General features: G+C 40.3%; 1 protein-coding gene across 1 annotated transcript in view; it reads right to left on the reverse strand.

The window, feature by feature from the left end:
• lrba (LPS responsive beige-like anchor protein) overlaps positions 1-16,600 on the reverse strand; it is a 196,000-nt gene that overhangs the window by 152,690 nt on the left and 26,710 nt on the right. The window contains exons 4-21 of the mRNA XM_056371486.1: positions 15,939-16,034; positions 13,880-14,001; positions 12,985-13,111; positions 12,073-12,192; positions 11,128-11,274; positions 10,656-10,853; positions 9,321-9,454; positions 8,359-8,467; positions 7,798-7,950; positions 7,235-7,403; positions 6,698-6,777; positions 5,872-5,934; positions 5,174-5,271; positions 4,703-4,795; positions 3,475-3,583; positions 3,018-3,099; positions 786-909; positions 454-646 (exon numbers count right to left, since the gene is read on the reverse strand). Coding sequence (XP_056227461.1) covers positions 454-646; positions 786-909; positions 3,018-3,099; positions 3,475-3,583; positions 4,703-4,795; positions 5,174-5,271; positions 5,872-5,934; positions 6,698-6,777; positions 7,235-7,403; positions 7,798-7,950; positions 8,359-8,467; positions 9,321-9,454; positions 10,656-10,853; positions 11,128-11,274; positions 12,073-12,192; positions 12,985-13,111; positions 13,880-14,001; positions 15,939-16,034 — 2,217 coding nt within the window. The remainder of the gene's footprint in view (positions 1-453; positions 647-785; positions 910-3,017; positions 3,100-3,474; positions 3,584-4,702; positions 4,796-5,173; positions 5,272-5,871; positions 5,935-6,697; positions 6,778-7,234; positions 7,404-7,797; positions 7,951-8,358; positions 8,468-9,320; positions 9,455-10,655; positions 10,854-11,127; positions 11,275-12,072; positions 12,193-12,984; positions 13,112-13,879; positions 14,002-15,938; positions 16,035-16,600) is intronic.

Below are 16,600 nucleotides of genomic sequence, written 5' to 3' on the forward strand. Positions count from 1 at the left end.
CATTATGTCAGGTTCAAGCTAAACATATGGGTGACAGAGCTGATGGCTTTGACTGAATACTGCTGTCTGTTTGGCTGGAACCAAGCTGAGGGAGCAGGGCTACAGTTACAGTCACGGGGGGGGGTGTTTAGGCTGACCATAATGCAGCAAGATTTGAGTGTGTGTGCAAGTGTGTGTGTATGTTCATGTGTTTACTACAGAGAGATAAATAGTGTGTGATTTAAAATGAAAAGAAACAGAAACGGAATAAATTTTTTTTTTTTTTTTTTTTTTTTTTTTTTTTTTTAAATTGTAAAAATGAAACAGATGGGGAGAAAGACGAAGATTCACAGAAAAAGATAAACAAAGCTGCGTCTAACCTGTGTGTGTGTGTGTGTGTGTGTGTGTGTGTGTGTGTGTGTGTGTGTGAGAGAGAGAGTGTGAGGCATGCATGGATTTAATGAGCGCTCTGACCTTGGAGTGGGTGATGGACAGGGTGTCCACCCAGACGCGCCAGCCACCCCACTCATATTTGATGGCGTGGTAGAGCAGGATGCGGAAGATGGCGTACACCATCTCTGTGATTTTCTGCTCCTCGCTGTTTCGCGGGTTGATGAAGCACAGAGAGAGCATCCACTCCTGCCACACCGAGCACTGCAGCAGGCTCCTGAAACAAAAAGTACTCGGCGATGAGAAGGTTGGTGTAGTGCTGAATGTGAATCCCACTGACACGTAAACACTGTGTTGAGTAGTGTGTGTGTGTGTGTGATGTGATTCTCTATCCTGTGAAGTGGCTGAATTCTTACCTGCGGTTCTCTCGGCTGTTATTGAACAGTTTGATCATGTCTGACAGAAAGACCCGGCGCACCTCCATGCTCTCAGGGGATGGGGGAGAGTTCTTCAGCAGAGCAGCTATTACCTTCAGAATCTCTAGAAATATTAACAGAAGCAAAGCCGTTTTATTCAAGGACTGAAATGAAAAATGTTCAGGGAGCCGCAAAAATGAACATAACACGGCCCGAAAATATACTGATACTTTATCTGTTATAATGCATGTCTGTGTTGTCCATTTTGTAATATAATACATTTCAGGAAGTTGTATTTTCAAGGATTATAATAAAAAAAGTTTGGATTTGGAAACATCCAACATTCACTTGCTTTTTGGATGCCGATGGGGAAACTGCACAAATCAACAACGAAATCATACATTGGTCTCAACATGTGCAAATCATTGTGTCACAAACTATCTGAACTCCCAGATGTACACACCTAAAAATCCGCGCCTTTGGTAAGAAAAACAGAACAGAGGAGTATAAAAAAGTCTGGGCCATTGATCTTTATTATACTGTAATGGTTTTGGTATCGTTTCAAACAGAGCCCGAGTCACAGGCCCTTCTGGAAGGCTTGGCTTCGGTTAAACCGAAGAGACTGACTGTTTAGATGAATTATCTAGACAATGTCAGTGTCCATTTGCTTTGAGTAGAGAGACGGCAGGGCTTGGATTTCACTTGTCTCTTCAGACCTTGGCACTAACCTCTGCCCCCTTTGCCCCAGCAGACGGTTGTGTTGTTTCTACGCCTTAGTCACTCAAATTATGAGTCGCTGAACCTTTACCGCCAGAAAATTACCCCAGCATGTACCGGGAATGAGGATGGAGGGATGGCGTATTCCCTTCTTTTTTCCATTTGCTTTTGGTTCCTTTCCCTTGAGTTAATTTGAGGGAAACGGTACTTCCTCGGTTTGTTTGATTGGCTCTGACGTTACTAAAGACTGCAATCAGGGGGCCATTTTGGGAGTTTGTCGCAGATTAAATCAAGAGAATGCACGGCAAAGGAGAAACAGACCACCGCTCTATGTTCCATAGAATGTGCTCACATGTACAAACCCATACAAGGTTCCTATGATATATATCGCCTGTCTAGGACGGTTGGGTAGGAGAGTTTTTAACACAATAAAGGCTTAAGATAATCAATGTGTGACTGCAGCAGGACCTTGTCAGATTAAGGCTGGTTGGAAGTAAACCTTGGTTGTGATTACACCAAGTGCTTGGATTTCAAACTGATTAAAGCTGTTTTGCAAGTGTGTGCACAGAGGTGCAGTGGTATGTGTGGAAGCACCGGTATAAAAGACAGAGGGATGTTTTCTTTTCTTAGCTGAAATGAATACTCAAGAGTTCACTATATAAAAACATTTTGTGAGCCGACATGAAACCAGAGGTGAGTAACGGCCTGAAAATATAGGATGGGAACATTGATCTAAGCCAGGAGTTTCAGCCAGCTCAGATTGTTTTGTAATGATGCACTGGTAGAAAAAGTAAATGCAAAAGAAAAAAAAAAAAGTACGTGGGTTTTTAAATATACTTTTACATTAAGCCATAATTTTATTCAAAAATCTCTGTTTAATTATGTTATGATCAATACAAGCAATTAAATCATATTTTTAATTATGAATTTTTAATTGTAATTTAAATGTTATTTTAATATAGAATATAAAACATTAACATGATTAACATTAACATTAAGTTTGATGGTAAAATACGAAAAAAGATAATTACAAAATATTGCAACATTAGATATTTACTCCACAATGTACATACAAATACTGTATCAATATTATACATATGAGTTAAGCAAATGCTGAACAATTAAACTCTAAACTCACTTAAATGCAATTATATAATTGATTGAATTCATTAAATGCGTAAACCAATATAACATTTCTTACACACTGAATGAAGTCCCGTTATAATTTCATTTCATTTATCATTTCTTTTATATGTAAATTAATCCTGACAATAAAACTAGCAGATGTGTGTATTTGTCACACAAAGCATTTGTTCCATCCTCATGCTAGGCTCACTTGGTATGAAAATACCCTCCGGCTGCTAAATTTATGTCCTTCATTTGTTTGACTGTATATAGAGATCGCACAGTTCCGTGGGGAATATCCTTACAGTGCAGTATAGAGCAATAGGTATGTAGAGGGTACGCTGCAGGGGATGATTTAGGAGAGTAGTGTGGCGCAGAGGAGGCACTTACGTGGGTTGAGAATCTTCACAGTGGAGTCGGGGTCCGGATGCTGTTTATGGATCACTTGAGTGCAGATCTGCTCTGTAAGGATCTACCACGGGACAGAGAGGGGTTTCAAGTCATAAATATCTACATCGGTCCTAACAATAACAGAGAAACAAACCCCACTATGGATACACATAGCTATGTATATGTTTCACCATCATGCAGTATATTGGGGAATAATTACAGGTGATCAACTATGGAATTTATTGTTTCATGTATTTCATTAAAATTTCATATTAAGTTGGAAAATTTGACAAACGTTAGCGTGCAAGGCACAAACTCAGCAGTATAGTGAATCATACACACAAAATGCATATAAAAAATAAATACTGGCAAATAGTTTAACACAGAGCTTAGTATTGTAGTTCATTGTTGGCTAGTATGTTCAGGCCGGGAGAATGAACGTTGGCAGAGCTCTGACCTCGAAGAGCACGTTGTAGGTTGTCATGGTGAACTGGCTGGAGTGGAGCATCAGGCGTTCAGTGAGCAGAGAGAAGAGGCCGTGACTCATCATGACCTCAGACTTCCTCCTGATCAGGACATTAGGAGGTCAAAGGTCAGTAAGTAAACAGCATCAGCATTTGCGATTCCACTGTTGAGAAAATAATGCAGCACCTCTTCTAAACTGGAACATGCTGCACTGTACAAAACTGGCTTGACATCAATGCAATTTATTTCCAAAGTAATTTTAAAATCATATTGAAAATGTCCTTGAAAAATCACACATGTTGAGAAGCAGCAAGGGGGGAAATCTGGAGGTTCTGATGAGTCAAATAATTACAGCAGCTGAAATCTGTAGCTCCAGCTCACATTTGACATGGAGGAAATGAAAAAGTGAATCCTTGCTGACTAAGTAAGAGGAGTGCTTCACTGAAAAGACTTTGTCACTTTCATCTCTCATCATGCATCACTTCCAATTTTAGCATGGTAACTCAACAGACTGTGGACAGTTTGCAGATAGCTTTAGGATCACAAGGCTTAAAAGCTGTTACTGAAACAGGACAAGAGTTGCTTCTGGTGCTCCTATTTAAGCAGAGGCCGCACACACTACACTGTAATGGTTGGTCAGAAGTAATAATGAACAATTAACGATTAAATTTGCAATATGACCTGAATTTCATCAAGCATTTCCACCCAAAATAGCTCAAAAGAGACACAACCGTATGAAAAGAATACTCGAAATGAAAATAAAGGTGGTTTGCTGAACTGCATGGTGATTCATTTTTTTTAGTTTATTTTGACAGTGACGCCTGCAGCTAAATTGAGTATCAACATTAACATGACCCATTTTGAAAGTGTTTTTGAAATTTTGCTGTATAAGTAGATTCCTACAATACAATAATACATCATTATCATTAGGAAACTGACCTTCTTCTTTTAAAACGTACATGAACTTCGTAAAACTGAAATAAGTAGCCACAGAAAAATTTGAAGAATGAAAATTATGGAATCAACGGTAAAATTTATCAAAATGTATAATGTAATTGGATGTAATGTGACATAATGTAATTTCAGTTATTTCTTCATTTTACTCATGAATGTATGTTCCGTTACATTTTTAACACACTGAAATACAGAAAACACTATAAACTATAACGTGTATAGTTTGGGAAATAGTGATAATATTTTAACTTTGATATATTACTTACTTCGGTGACAAATGTTTCAGAAAGTAGCCCATCACTTTGAGCGCCTGCACTCTTATTCCTTCACTTTTAGAGGCCAAGAGTTTGTAAATCACACTGTGAAAAAGCAAAATCACATTCAATTAAATACATTTACAAAAATTTTTTTTTTTTTTTTTTTTTTTTTAAAGTGACATTAGAAGTTTACACTTAACATCTGACACACTTGTAGTATCTATTTAGAGATAGTAGTATTGAGTACACCATTTTCTTGCCAAACATATTTCTTTTGTGAGAAACAGAATTTGATGTGTTTTAAATGAAACAAAGAAACAATGAGCCCATTTTGCATCCACAATCTAATGTGTGACACAAGACGAAAAATATGACAATTAAAATAATCAGCTCCAACTGTGACTCATTTTTTAATTTGAGCAAAAACATACTGATATAACTACAAGCACATTTGCAGATAATACAAACAGCGATCGTTACCGAATCCCATTGCGCTGGTCAAAGGCCTGGACCATCGACCCAGGATGTTCAGACATCAGAGCCACTAACAACTGCAGCACATCCATGAGATTGTCATCCTGTGGGACAGAGAGCAACGGCACAATTATTGCATCTACTGAAGCTGAAGTGAACCAGATTTCGAGAGTATATCTTAAATTATGAGGAACTTGTATTCAGCTGAATATGTCAATAAAAGATAAAAGGAAAATATATACGCAGTTACTCATTGGTATTTATATTCCTGCTTTGTATATTAGTGGCAGTAGCAGCAGTAATGAGAGAAGGTAGTAAAAATCCAGTAGAAATACTGGAGTCCATCACAAGCATCTGAATTACAGTATGTGCTCTATAAAATGAAGGGCTTCTACATGTGGCTGGCTTTTCCAGGCAGTTCTGTAATCACCCTTTATTCTTACAAGGTTCACTGTGTTACTGACTGATCTGACTGATTCATTTGTTATGCGTCACTCCACTGTAAACAAAACCACCTCTGTCAGGACATCTAACTGGCAGACGTGGAAAAATAACGAGGAACAGAAATGCTGCCTTTAGCAACAGGAACTGTTTGCTCTTGCTCTGCACATCAGATGGTGGGAGGACAGAGTGCAGTTCTGTGGTGTCATGTCGCCATCTGGTGGCGAGATATCTGCTGCATGAATAACGGCGTGCATGCCTACCTCATGCATGGTAAGGAGGTAGTTGAGGATGCTCTGTAGCTCGTCCTCTTTGACTCCATGATCCTGGAATACAATGACAGATTAATTCACAGTTGTTTCACAAGAGTCAATATGTTTTACTCTCTACATACCACTACCCCCTGACTGTACATGAAGGCTAATCACATCTGTGTGAAGCTATTACACTTGCTTTGGGAGTGAAGGTGACAAACAGTAAATTAAACTAATGGCGACTTTTTAAAATATGGTAGATTCAATGCTTTGGAAAGTTATTTTAAACACAAGAAAAAAAAAATAAAAACAATCCCAAGTAATGTGAATATGATGAGCAAACAGGGAAGCACATTCATCATTCATCATTCATTTCCTTCTAACCTGAAGAAATGAGGCATGACAAAATCAAGCAATACACAAGTAGTGGTACAACCAAAAATCACATCAAAGCATAAAAATCTCATTAGTATCCAGTCAAGATGTTGCTCTCTATAGAGAAAACCATTGTTAAAGCAAGAAATGATCAGATTGTTAAAAGTGTTATTGAGATTGAATAACCTTTTGATTAACAAAAAAATATCTACAGTCTCCACATATACATTATTAACAGCACAGTGTTAACTGCATGCTCTCAAGCATAGTGCATTATGTATGTAAACAATCCAACTGCAATCAGAAAGCACCAGCAACAACACATATTTTACACATATCGCTAACGGAACCACTAGTGCACATAACTTTGGCATCCAAATGTGCCACTTTCTAAAGTGAATCAAGACTTTTTTTTAGGAGTGGGGGGTGGGGGGGGGGGGGTTCTGGGACCTGGACTTACTTTCATTATGAGCTGTTTGACAAACAACAACAGAAAGGCTCGCAGAGACAGGATCTCCTTCTGGTTTGGCCTCGGACCATCTGAAAAATCAAATAAACAAACAATGGCTGATGATGTTGATAATACCTAATGAATGAGCAGCTGAGCAGGAGCCAAATTTATTAAAAAAAAAAAAAAAAAAATTCCTTCTTTTTTTTTTTTTTCTTAATGTGTAGATGATTTGAAGAACTTGCAGTGAGAAGTTGTGAATATTAGTATAGTCTGTGTTTCTATATGTGATTCCATGTTTCTGTGTACAGGCGTGTGTGGATGTGAAATCTGCCTTTACATGCAGATACAATGCAAGATGAGGAGTAGTGACACCATACAAGAGTAAAGTGCCATTACTGAATTACAGAACATTATATACATCTTCAGTGAGGTCCAAAAGTCTGAGACCACGCTCCCAATAAATTGAATGGGAAAGTGGTCTCAGAATGGGAAGTATGCAGTATATATACAAAATATGTAGTATAGTATATATAAAATATATCTCACCAAGGCCTTTGGGGATGACCCCACTGCGGTCCTGTGGGTTGCCAACCCAGTAGTAGAATTTCAGTGTATGCATGACCTGGAGCACAGTGCCCACCCTGCGAATGGCGTTGTAGATGGTCACTGTGCTGATGAACTCTGTCGCCAGGTAAGTGTATAGTGTCAGTTGCACCTGCAAAAGACAGAGCACACAGGAAAATGCACATTACACACGCACACTTGATAGTTTGAGTGGAATAATCCAGTTTTAGTGTGTCCTAGCTTTTTGCTCCTTGGAGAGGAAAGTGGAGGCTTCTAAGCCCATAAGGGTTGTAGGCAAGCCACTCTCATTTAAATAGTCACTGAGTCAAAGATGAAGGGATAACCTTGAACTGTGAGCTGAACTCTGAAACACTGGAAAAGAAGAAGTAGGGCAGAAACATACAGGACAGGAGAAGGTAATTATGACTGTGCAGGTCTGTGTGTGTTCTATCTACATAGAACACACACGCTGCTTATCTCCATTTTTTAAAAATGGAACTAAAGGTAGAATAATGTGCTTCTGTGAAAGTGTGTATTCCTGTTACCTTGGCAGGGGCATGGATCCAGATGGCAGGGTTGAACAGAATGTGGTCACACAGCTGCTTGAGCAGCAAGATGCCATTCTGCAGGTTGCTAAGGTATCTCGAAAAGGCCAACACAATCTCCAGGACGGGCCGCGTCACATGCACCTTGGAAGACTGCAGCACAGACAGGGAGACAGGGAGGCACAAAGAGTCAAAATATGAGGTGAGAAAAGGGGAAGATAATGTGTCAGTGAAAGGAGTCAGGGAAAAAAAGCAAGTGGTGAATGAGGTATAACACAGAGAGGGGAGGGAGAGGACACGTGCACAGAAAGATGTGTAGGCACTCCCCTCCTGCCTAACAAGCACACAAGCCAGCTGTGACCTCTAAATACAGCTGAGGGAAAACAGTCTGTCTTATATTAAGTGTTGGTGTGTGCCTGTGTTAGTGTGTTTGTGGCGTTGAGGGACTCAAGATCAGCCTTATTATTTGTGCTGGGTTCATTATGAGTGCAGCTACTGGTACAGGAGGATGGCTCTCTTGTGTATTTCTTTGTTATCTGAACCAATTTGTGTTTGTCTCACCTTCTCCAAAGTGTAGCCAATGACGAGAAAGCCTTTGCAGGCCAGGACCTGCTCTTGCATAGCCACTGAGTTCTTCAAGAGCTCCATCACAAAGGACAGCAAAGTGCAGCTGAGAGACAAGACAGACAGATGAGACAGAGACAGACCAACAGAGACACAGACGGACAGACAGAGACAAAGAGAGAATGAGACAGTGAGTTAGACAGTGACAATAATCTATGTAAGCTGCTGACAAGGCCCTGACTGTGAAGGGCATATCCTACATGAAATGTGATTGAATGAGGGTGTCGTGTCTCCATTGTGGGAGACGCGACTGGGAGAACAGATTCTAGCTAGCATCACCTTGAGGGGAGCAAATACAACAACACTGCAGTATACATATAAGATGGCCTCACAGCTTTCATGCTCAGCATCAGAAAGTCTGTAGAGCCCGTGGTACTGGACTCAAATCTGGGAAAAATCTTAAAAATCTTAAACGACAAGCCGTGTGGGTTGTTTGAGTACTGATATCATGAACCTTCATGTTAGCTTAACATAACAGAACTTACTTTAGATAAGTAGATAAGTTCCATTCACCATTAAGATCAAACTTATCATTTACCTGAGGATACAGTGATGGTTGGTCCAGTGTCATTTTAAAAATAAAGTAAATAATGTATCCTTCAAATTGTCTCATTTTCAGTATTTAATTTCAGAAGTGGCTTGCGATATATAACTAATTCAATTAATTGCATCAGAAACAATAAACTTATGATAATAAGATTAGTTAAATGTTAATGGTTATGCAGCATAACTGGCTGTTGTCCCGCTTTATAGCCATTAAACTAGCAGCCTTATTATTTACAGTCTGTATGTTATATAGCATCACAATGGCTCAATGATACCGAACAAAATCCAGAACTACAGATTGTTCAGTGTGTGTGTGTGTGTGTGTGTGTGTGTGTGTGTGTGTGTGTGTTTACCAGACAGAGGTGTCCAGCTCATGGCTGGAAGGCTGGCAATAATCCAGCTGTGCAAACAGAGGGAAGAGGACCTGCACGCCTCCAATAGAGTGTATTCCACTCTGGACTGAGTGAGTCACCACAGCCTTCACGTCCTACAGAAACAAACACACATGGCCACATTTCACACATACATGGTCAGCATTTGTATGTGGGTCACACAGATATTTGCTCTGACAACCACAGTGATGAGCACAAAGTTAGCAACTGTGTGCTGACAGAATTTGAAAGTAGCTGCATAGTTACATAAGTCAGAAGCAAACAAAACGACAAGACTTTACAGTATGCTTTTATCAGCTACAACCTGTAGTTGTCCCTGTTCCCATGTAGTCTAAACTTACACCATAGTTTTTTCCTTGGCAAAATACTTGAGAGGGTGAACACAACTCAGGATCTCAAAACCCAAGTATGAAGCCTTAGTGTTTGTTTTTTTTGTTCACTAATGATTTAAAAAAAAAATACTGACAAAGAGGAAAATATTGTCTTTTAATGTCTGGTAATGTGGTGCCCAAGCTGGTGTCAGTGTTGTCTGTTGCGACAGCAACGGTGGCTTGGCAAAAGTTTTCCCTCTCTATAGGATTGGAATTTTTGAGCATGGCATAGCAAAGCTGAAAATATAGGTCACATAGTCATTCATATTTCACATTGCATGTGTGTGTTTGTGTGGTGGAAGGAGCATATGTTTGTGTGGCAGTAAAGCCTCCCTCACAAAGGAAACAAAGCATTGTCTTTGATGAGAGGGCATGAGAGAAAACTCAATTAGTGTTTTAGAAAAGACAACTCAAAGTGAGTGAAGGAACAGTATTGTGTAGTGTGGGTGTATGTATTTCTAAGCAGCGTATGGAAAACCTCCAGAAAGTTCACCTCCTACTTTTCACAGGATAAATGCACCATTACATGTATATAGTTCCAAACTAAATCTCAGTCCCATAGAAAGCTAATTCCACAATTAGAGCACCAGGATGGCATTTTTCAGCAGCTGCAGCAGTCTGGCTTGCTCAACACATTTGCACCTCTGCCCTCATGAGGCTATTAAAATGAAAAGATGCCAACTGGGCCACTTTCATTATTGCGCAGGAAGAAAGGAAGAGTAAAGAGTGGTACATACGGCACAGTGGGAGGGAAGGAGCAAGTATGCAGGTGGTGAATGAATCTGCACTGACATTGCTTTAAAGTTGGTGCAGCGTTGTGGCTTCAGCTTAAAGTTAAGTAATGGCAATTCCAGCAATATCAACTCCAATGGGAAGGGCTATCACTTGCTATTACAAGCACAATGTTACATCAAAGGCATCTTACCTGCAGCATGAGCGCGTGGGGTGAATGGACGAAAATGGAGGCGTTGTCCTTGGGGGAGGACTCAAGGCAGAGCTGAGCATCTGTGGCGCGAGGGTTGTATGTGAAGGCGATACTCGAGGACAGCTTGCCATCATACAGTAATGTCTTATGATGCTCCGCAAACAGCAGGTCACTCTCAGCCTTGTACTTGAATGTGCCCTGGGTAGGAAGACGTCGAAGAGGAGAGAGAAAGAGGTAGTGGAAGACAGCACACAAGTTGAATAATACTTCTCATCAGCCACTACAGAAAATGTGTCAATGTCTGTATTTTACAATGCTCCAAGATATTAAAATAATACATGGAAAACGCAAATTGAAAATTATTACGAATTTCAGTTGATTTTCAGCATACTTAATCTGCTCGTGTAAACTGTTATGCGTCTCTGTTAAATGGTACTATTGCACAAATGCCTCATGCTGTGTTCTTTCCGACCTGGTAACCTGGACCCAGCTGATAGATGGCCAGGATCTGAGCAGCACTGAGAGCCTCTCCAAACAGGTAAACTGCCCCCATCTGTCCACAGAACACACGGTTGGCATCTGCCGTCTCTGACGATCCCAGGAAACACTTGTCAAATGTCTGTAGTAGTGGGGGGGACAACAAAAACACAGATATAGATGAAAAGAAAGAAAGAAAGGAGGGAAGGCAGAAGGAAGGAAATAAGGAAGTAAAATAAGAAGGAAGGACAAACAAGACCAAAAATAACAAGAAAGAACAGAGGGAAAAGGCACATTCGTGTCAACACTTGCTATAAATGGCAACAGCCTCAAACTATGAGCATACTGTGGCTAACATGATAACGTCCCATCTTCCTCGTGTCATGGTCAGTGAGGCATAAGCAGAAGTGTTGAAAATGATGAGGCCACGTCTCAATCAAGAAGCTAATTTGCTTTCTGACATACTGACACATCTAGAGGATTATAGCACACTGTGGAGGCATTTTCAGTCCTGAACAAAATTTGATTTAAGAAACCTCATATCTCAGCATGACAGAAAGCAATCCTGGGGACTGTGAGAGAGTTCATATGGTGATGTGAGAGAGGTGCAGTCTGTGTATGTAGTCATTTTCCACTGTGCTATCCATGCTAAAAGATGGAGAGAATGGTTTCACCCCCGAGCCCTCTGACAGCAAAGACTGAGATTAGATATATCTGTGAGTGAGGAGGGCATGAAGCGGAGGCTTTGCTTTTCGGTTCTGGTACAAACTCCTGCAGCAATATGTGGTTTTGAAATTGATATTCGACAGAAAACCTGTTCCAACCCGTATGTGAACACACACCTTCTACCCCATAACCATTTTTCAATTAGATTTTGTTTAACAATGAAATATTACAGGTGGTTGTGGTGTCAGAACGTGTTCAAATTGCTGCTACTCACGTCACTGGTGTTGACAAACCAGGCGATGTCTCCAAAGGAAGCCAGTTCCCCGTTCACATAGCAGCTAATTTCACTGTTCTTCCATCGGTTGTAGATGTGAACAAGAGTCACCATGTACCACTGCAACAACAAGAAGCATGCTCTCACACTGGAAACTGCAACAGTACATATGGAGTATCAATCACACACACAACTAGATGTCAATAAGTCAGCCTTCGAGTATAAGCTGTTTAATTAGCCTCATTCCATCACATTTCAGGACTCAGTCCCCTCAAGCTACAATCCCACCTACTTCGGTTTCTAGTTTTCTCCTCAGCCTCAGACTACTGTTACCACAGTGAAATAGGTTATTATGGTTACCTCCGGACATGGAGGAACATGCATTAAAAATAGAGTGAAAAAAAATCAACTAAAATGAGTCCTCTGAGTCCTCATGAGGCTTGTTGAGGTAAGGTGATGCCTTCATGCCCAGGGGAAGGAGGAAGTTTCAAATTGTCCACAGGCAAAGGCTCTCTCTGACTGCAATGGTCTTCACTGTGTACTGCGCCTGGGAGGGACTGAGAGTACCGGATAATCCCTCTCTCCCAGCGCCCTCATTCCTGCTTCTTCTAGTTTTGCTTTTCCCCAGAGTAAAGTGAGATGTGACAGTTTTTTTTCATAGAGCAAGGTCTAGATTTATTGTGTGTGTGTGTGTGTGTGTGTGTGTGTGTGTGTGTGTGTGTGTGTGTGTGTGTGTGTGTGTGTGTGTGTGTGTGTGTGTGAGACTGATTATGTGTGTGCTGACGTATGATTTCAATGATCTATTTACAGAGAAATTTCTAGGATTTGTCTTCTTATGACCATGAATATTTGGTTTGCCCGGGTTACCAAACCAGAGCTTGTATTCTGTTTTGTGTTGTCTTCCTTTTGTACCTTCTGTGGTTTGAAGTCGTACTTTACACAGTGCTGGAATCCTTTTCCCTTGGATTTTAATGAGGTCACTATCAAACAGCCGCCCACAAAGTGCGCAGAGTAACCTAGGCCTTTGCTGGTGCGGAAACTGAAAAGAAGGAAATAAAGGGAGAGCACAAAACACACAGCTTTAGTTTTTGCTCGAGGCTGCTCACTTTCATGCAGACTACATTCAAGGGCAACGTGGGTTATAGTATTTAATTTATCATGTAAACACTTTAAAAGGGTCTCAAAAGGATAAAGATAGCAAACAATAATTTCTCAACTTCACAGACTATTCCCATCATTCTCTGCGTCCCGGCGAGATGGGGCCCCTGCATGTGATTTAGTGAATTAATCTCTTTTTAAAAAGGGCAGAGGAGCTTTTATTACAGATTCTCTCAAGCAGCTCGTTGGCTGCCCGGCTTGGTTATCACTTTCACAGAAGCCAAAACAGATCCCTGCTGTATAAATTAGATTTCTGACAGAAATACATTTTTGGTTGAAAATAAGATGAGCAGGAGGCTTGATTTACTTGCTCCTCAGAGAGGAAGCAAAGAATGAGGAGACAGGAAAGATGGGGGGGGCGCACAACTGTTTTTTCATCTGTGAGGCTAGAGACATTTGCAGTACAGCTTTGGGCTTCAAACACATTTCAGTGGGGATGTTAACACTTAAAAACATAACTTCAATATTATCCAGCTGTGCAACACCACCTTTCATCTTTCATTACAGTACAATGTGCACTACTTCCTTAAGCATTTTCTTACATATATAGCATGTTCAAACAAAATGTAACATTTAAATGCCAAAAAAAGGGCAAAGGTTTAGGTTCACTGGTCAAATAACAGAGGTATATCGTTCCTATGTTACCTACCAGTACAGGTAAGGCTTGTCTTTGTCTACATTGATGTTGTTGAGAGGATCCATGCGGAGCCACGTGTGGAATGTAAACCCATTCTGGTATGGCCATTTCGCTATGGGAGGCAGAGCTATCGCCTGTTAGGAGAGAAATGACAGTAGAAAACAGGAAGTCACAGATGTATATATGGCTACCTTTGTATTGACTAGATGCAGTGAGCCTTTTAAAATAAACAGCACCTAATTAACTAGTATAGTAGGTCAGTCATGTCAATAGCCCACAAAAAAGGTTTAAGCAAACAAATATGAAGCAATCATGGCCTCTAAGGAAAAGTTAGAAAACTATTATAAAAATATAATCTTTGTGTGCATGTGTGTGTGTGTGTGTGTGTGTGTGTGTGTGTGTGTGTGTGTGTGTGTGTATGTGTGTGTGTGTGTGTGTGTGTGTGTGCACGCATAATGTGCTCCCAGGCCTTCCTCTCTCATTAGCGGGGCAACACAGGAAGAGGAAGGTGCATGTGCACTTTTCAAACACTATGCTGTCAGACACAGAGGAGTTCTAACAGAGTTCAGATGAACCAAATCAGACCCAAACCCACAAGGCAGACTTCTGTACGCATAAAAACACCATCACCACAGCAAAGGAAGGTTACATACAGAAGCTGGCAACCACCCACACACACACACACACACACACACACACACACACACACACACACACACACACACACACACACACACACACACACACACACACACACACACACACACACACACACACACACACACACACACACACACACACACACACACAATGTAAAGGGCCTTGCATAAACTACTGGGACATTAAATGGGGAACATTTTTACACAGAGGGAGGAAAAACGTCCTGTAAGATGGGCACTTAATGTAATGAAAAGTTAATTCATCTTCATGTTACAACTGTTCATTTGTCCTTTGTTCCTACAAACAGATAACTCCTAAAGACATTAGTCCAAAGACTTAGTGACTTAGTTGTTTACAACTAATGACTGATCGAAGAGTCATTGTGATGTACTAAGGTATGCGAAAATCCTCCTGAAATGAACATACTGGCATGCTACAACATGCTCTGCGGCAGGAAGAGGAAAAACAAGCGCATCTCTCAATGAATGTGGTAAATCATGCATGAGCAAAACAATGCTTTTGTAAAGTTTCAGTGCAACGAACACGAGAACAGGAGAGCGCAACACACTTAAAAAGAGCTGAAACTTTAAATTGTTTCTGATAGTCAAAAATGCGCTAAATAAGCTCTTATCCTGTAATGTGTCTGTATCACACTTACTACTCTTAACCAAAACCTCATCGAAAGTTTGTCTAAATTAACACATTGTGCATCTATAAAAAGACAGGAAAGGAGACAAGGTTGCAGCCGAATTTTCCCTTATACTAATGAAAAGGAACAAGGAGAAGTTTTGAATGAAATAATGAGCAGGCAAGGTAAAACCCAAGTCCTCAAAGCACGATTTGAATAGTCCAAAGCTGAACTGCCCCAACATGAGTAATTTAGTCAGACACACATTAACTATGCAGACTTAAAGAGCACATGCAAACACACATACTGTTTCATCAGAAAGCATGCTGTTAGACACAGCTCCATTTCTACATTCTTCACAACATTTCAGAAAGAGTGCAGAAGTCTTTGAGGTGTGAAGAGGGTCTGAGTCGTAATGGCAGACTAGAAAATAACTAAGAGAATGTGTAAAGCTTATCAATGAGGCAAAATTATATGGGTCAGTGAATGGCTGGCTCAGTGGAAAGCAGCTCAGAAAGTACGTATTATGAAAGGGATTCAGGAGAGATCACCATGCAGTATCTGAAGTCCTGTCTTTCTCCCTCTCATTAGTATTTTTTTATGAAATATTCTTTATAAGCTGAAGCCAAATAGATTTTTCTGTCCATATAGTGAAACACTGAAAACACTATGCAGTCCATTCTTTACTCTCAACTCTTGTTAGCTCATCATCTTTGCATAAACACAGTTAGGGAGTGGATGGGTGTGTTGTTTTAGTTGGTAGTGCAGTGGCACTGTACTCACAGCTGCATTTTTCCCTGGAAAGCTGAAGAAGGAGTCAGGACCGTTTCTGTGAGCCATGTACTTCAGCACTGACAAAAGCTTCACTGCATGACGAGGCTGAGGAAAAAACACAAATGCACAGGGATCATTTTAGGCAACTGATAATGTGGTATTAATGTCCAAACAGGCACACACACACAAACACACACACACAAAAGTTCCTACATGCAGCCACAAATTATTAAAAGCAGGTGAAACTTTGTTTTTGATTGTTCTAAATTTACCCCTCAGACTCATTAGACTTTGACATCCAAAGAGATTTACTGAGCAGAAGACTTTACTCATGATCACATTATACAAGCACTTTGTACTGCAAAGTACACCCATTTAAAATATGTTGCTCTAACACACAGAATTTTAATAGTCAGATCAATATGAGTTAAAACAGATTTTTTTTTTTTTTTTTTTTTACATTTTTCAACATGGTTGTAGTTTATTGCGTTCAGTACTATGGCACTTCATAGTTGAAGTTCTGCACTCATCCCATCCACCCTGTCTCCCCGGATATTTCACAAAAACAAAATGCGGAGCAGTGGTAAGAGCTGCTTGAAAGTGGGAGGGTGAGGTGAAATTTAGAAGCATAAAATCAACTTGCCCTATTTCCTTGACAACTTGATTAGCGT

This window comes from Seriola aureovittata, chromosome 3, assembly GCF_021018895.1.
Source record: "Seriola aureovittata isolate HTS-2021-v1 ecotype China chromosome 3, ASM2101889v1, whole genome shotgun sequence".
Classification (NCBI taxonomy): domain Eukaryota; kingdom Metazoa; phylum Chordata; class Actinopteri; order Carangiformes; family Carangidae; genus Seriola; species Seriola aureovittata.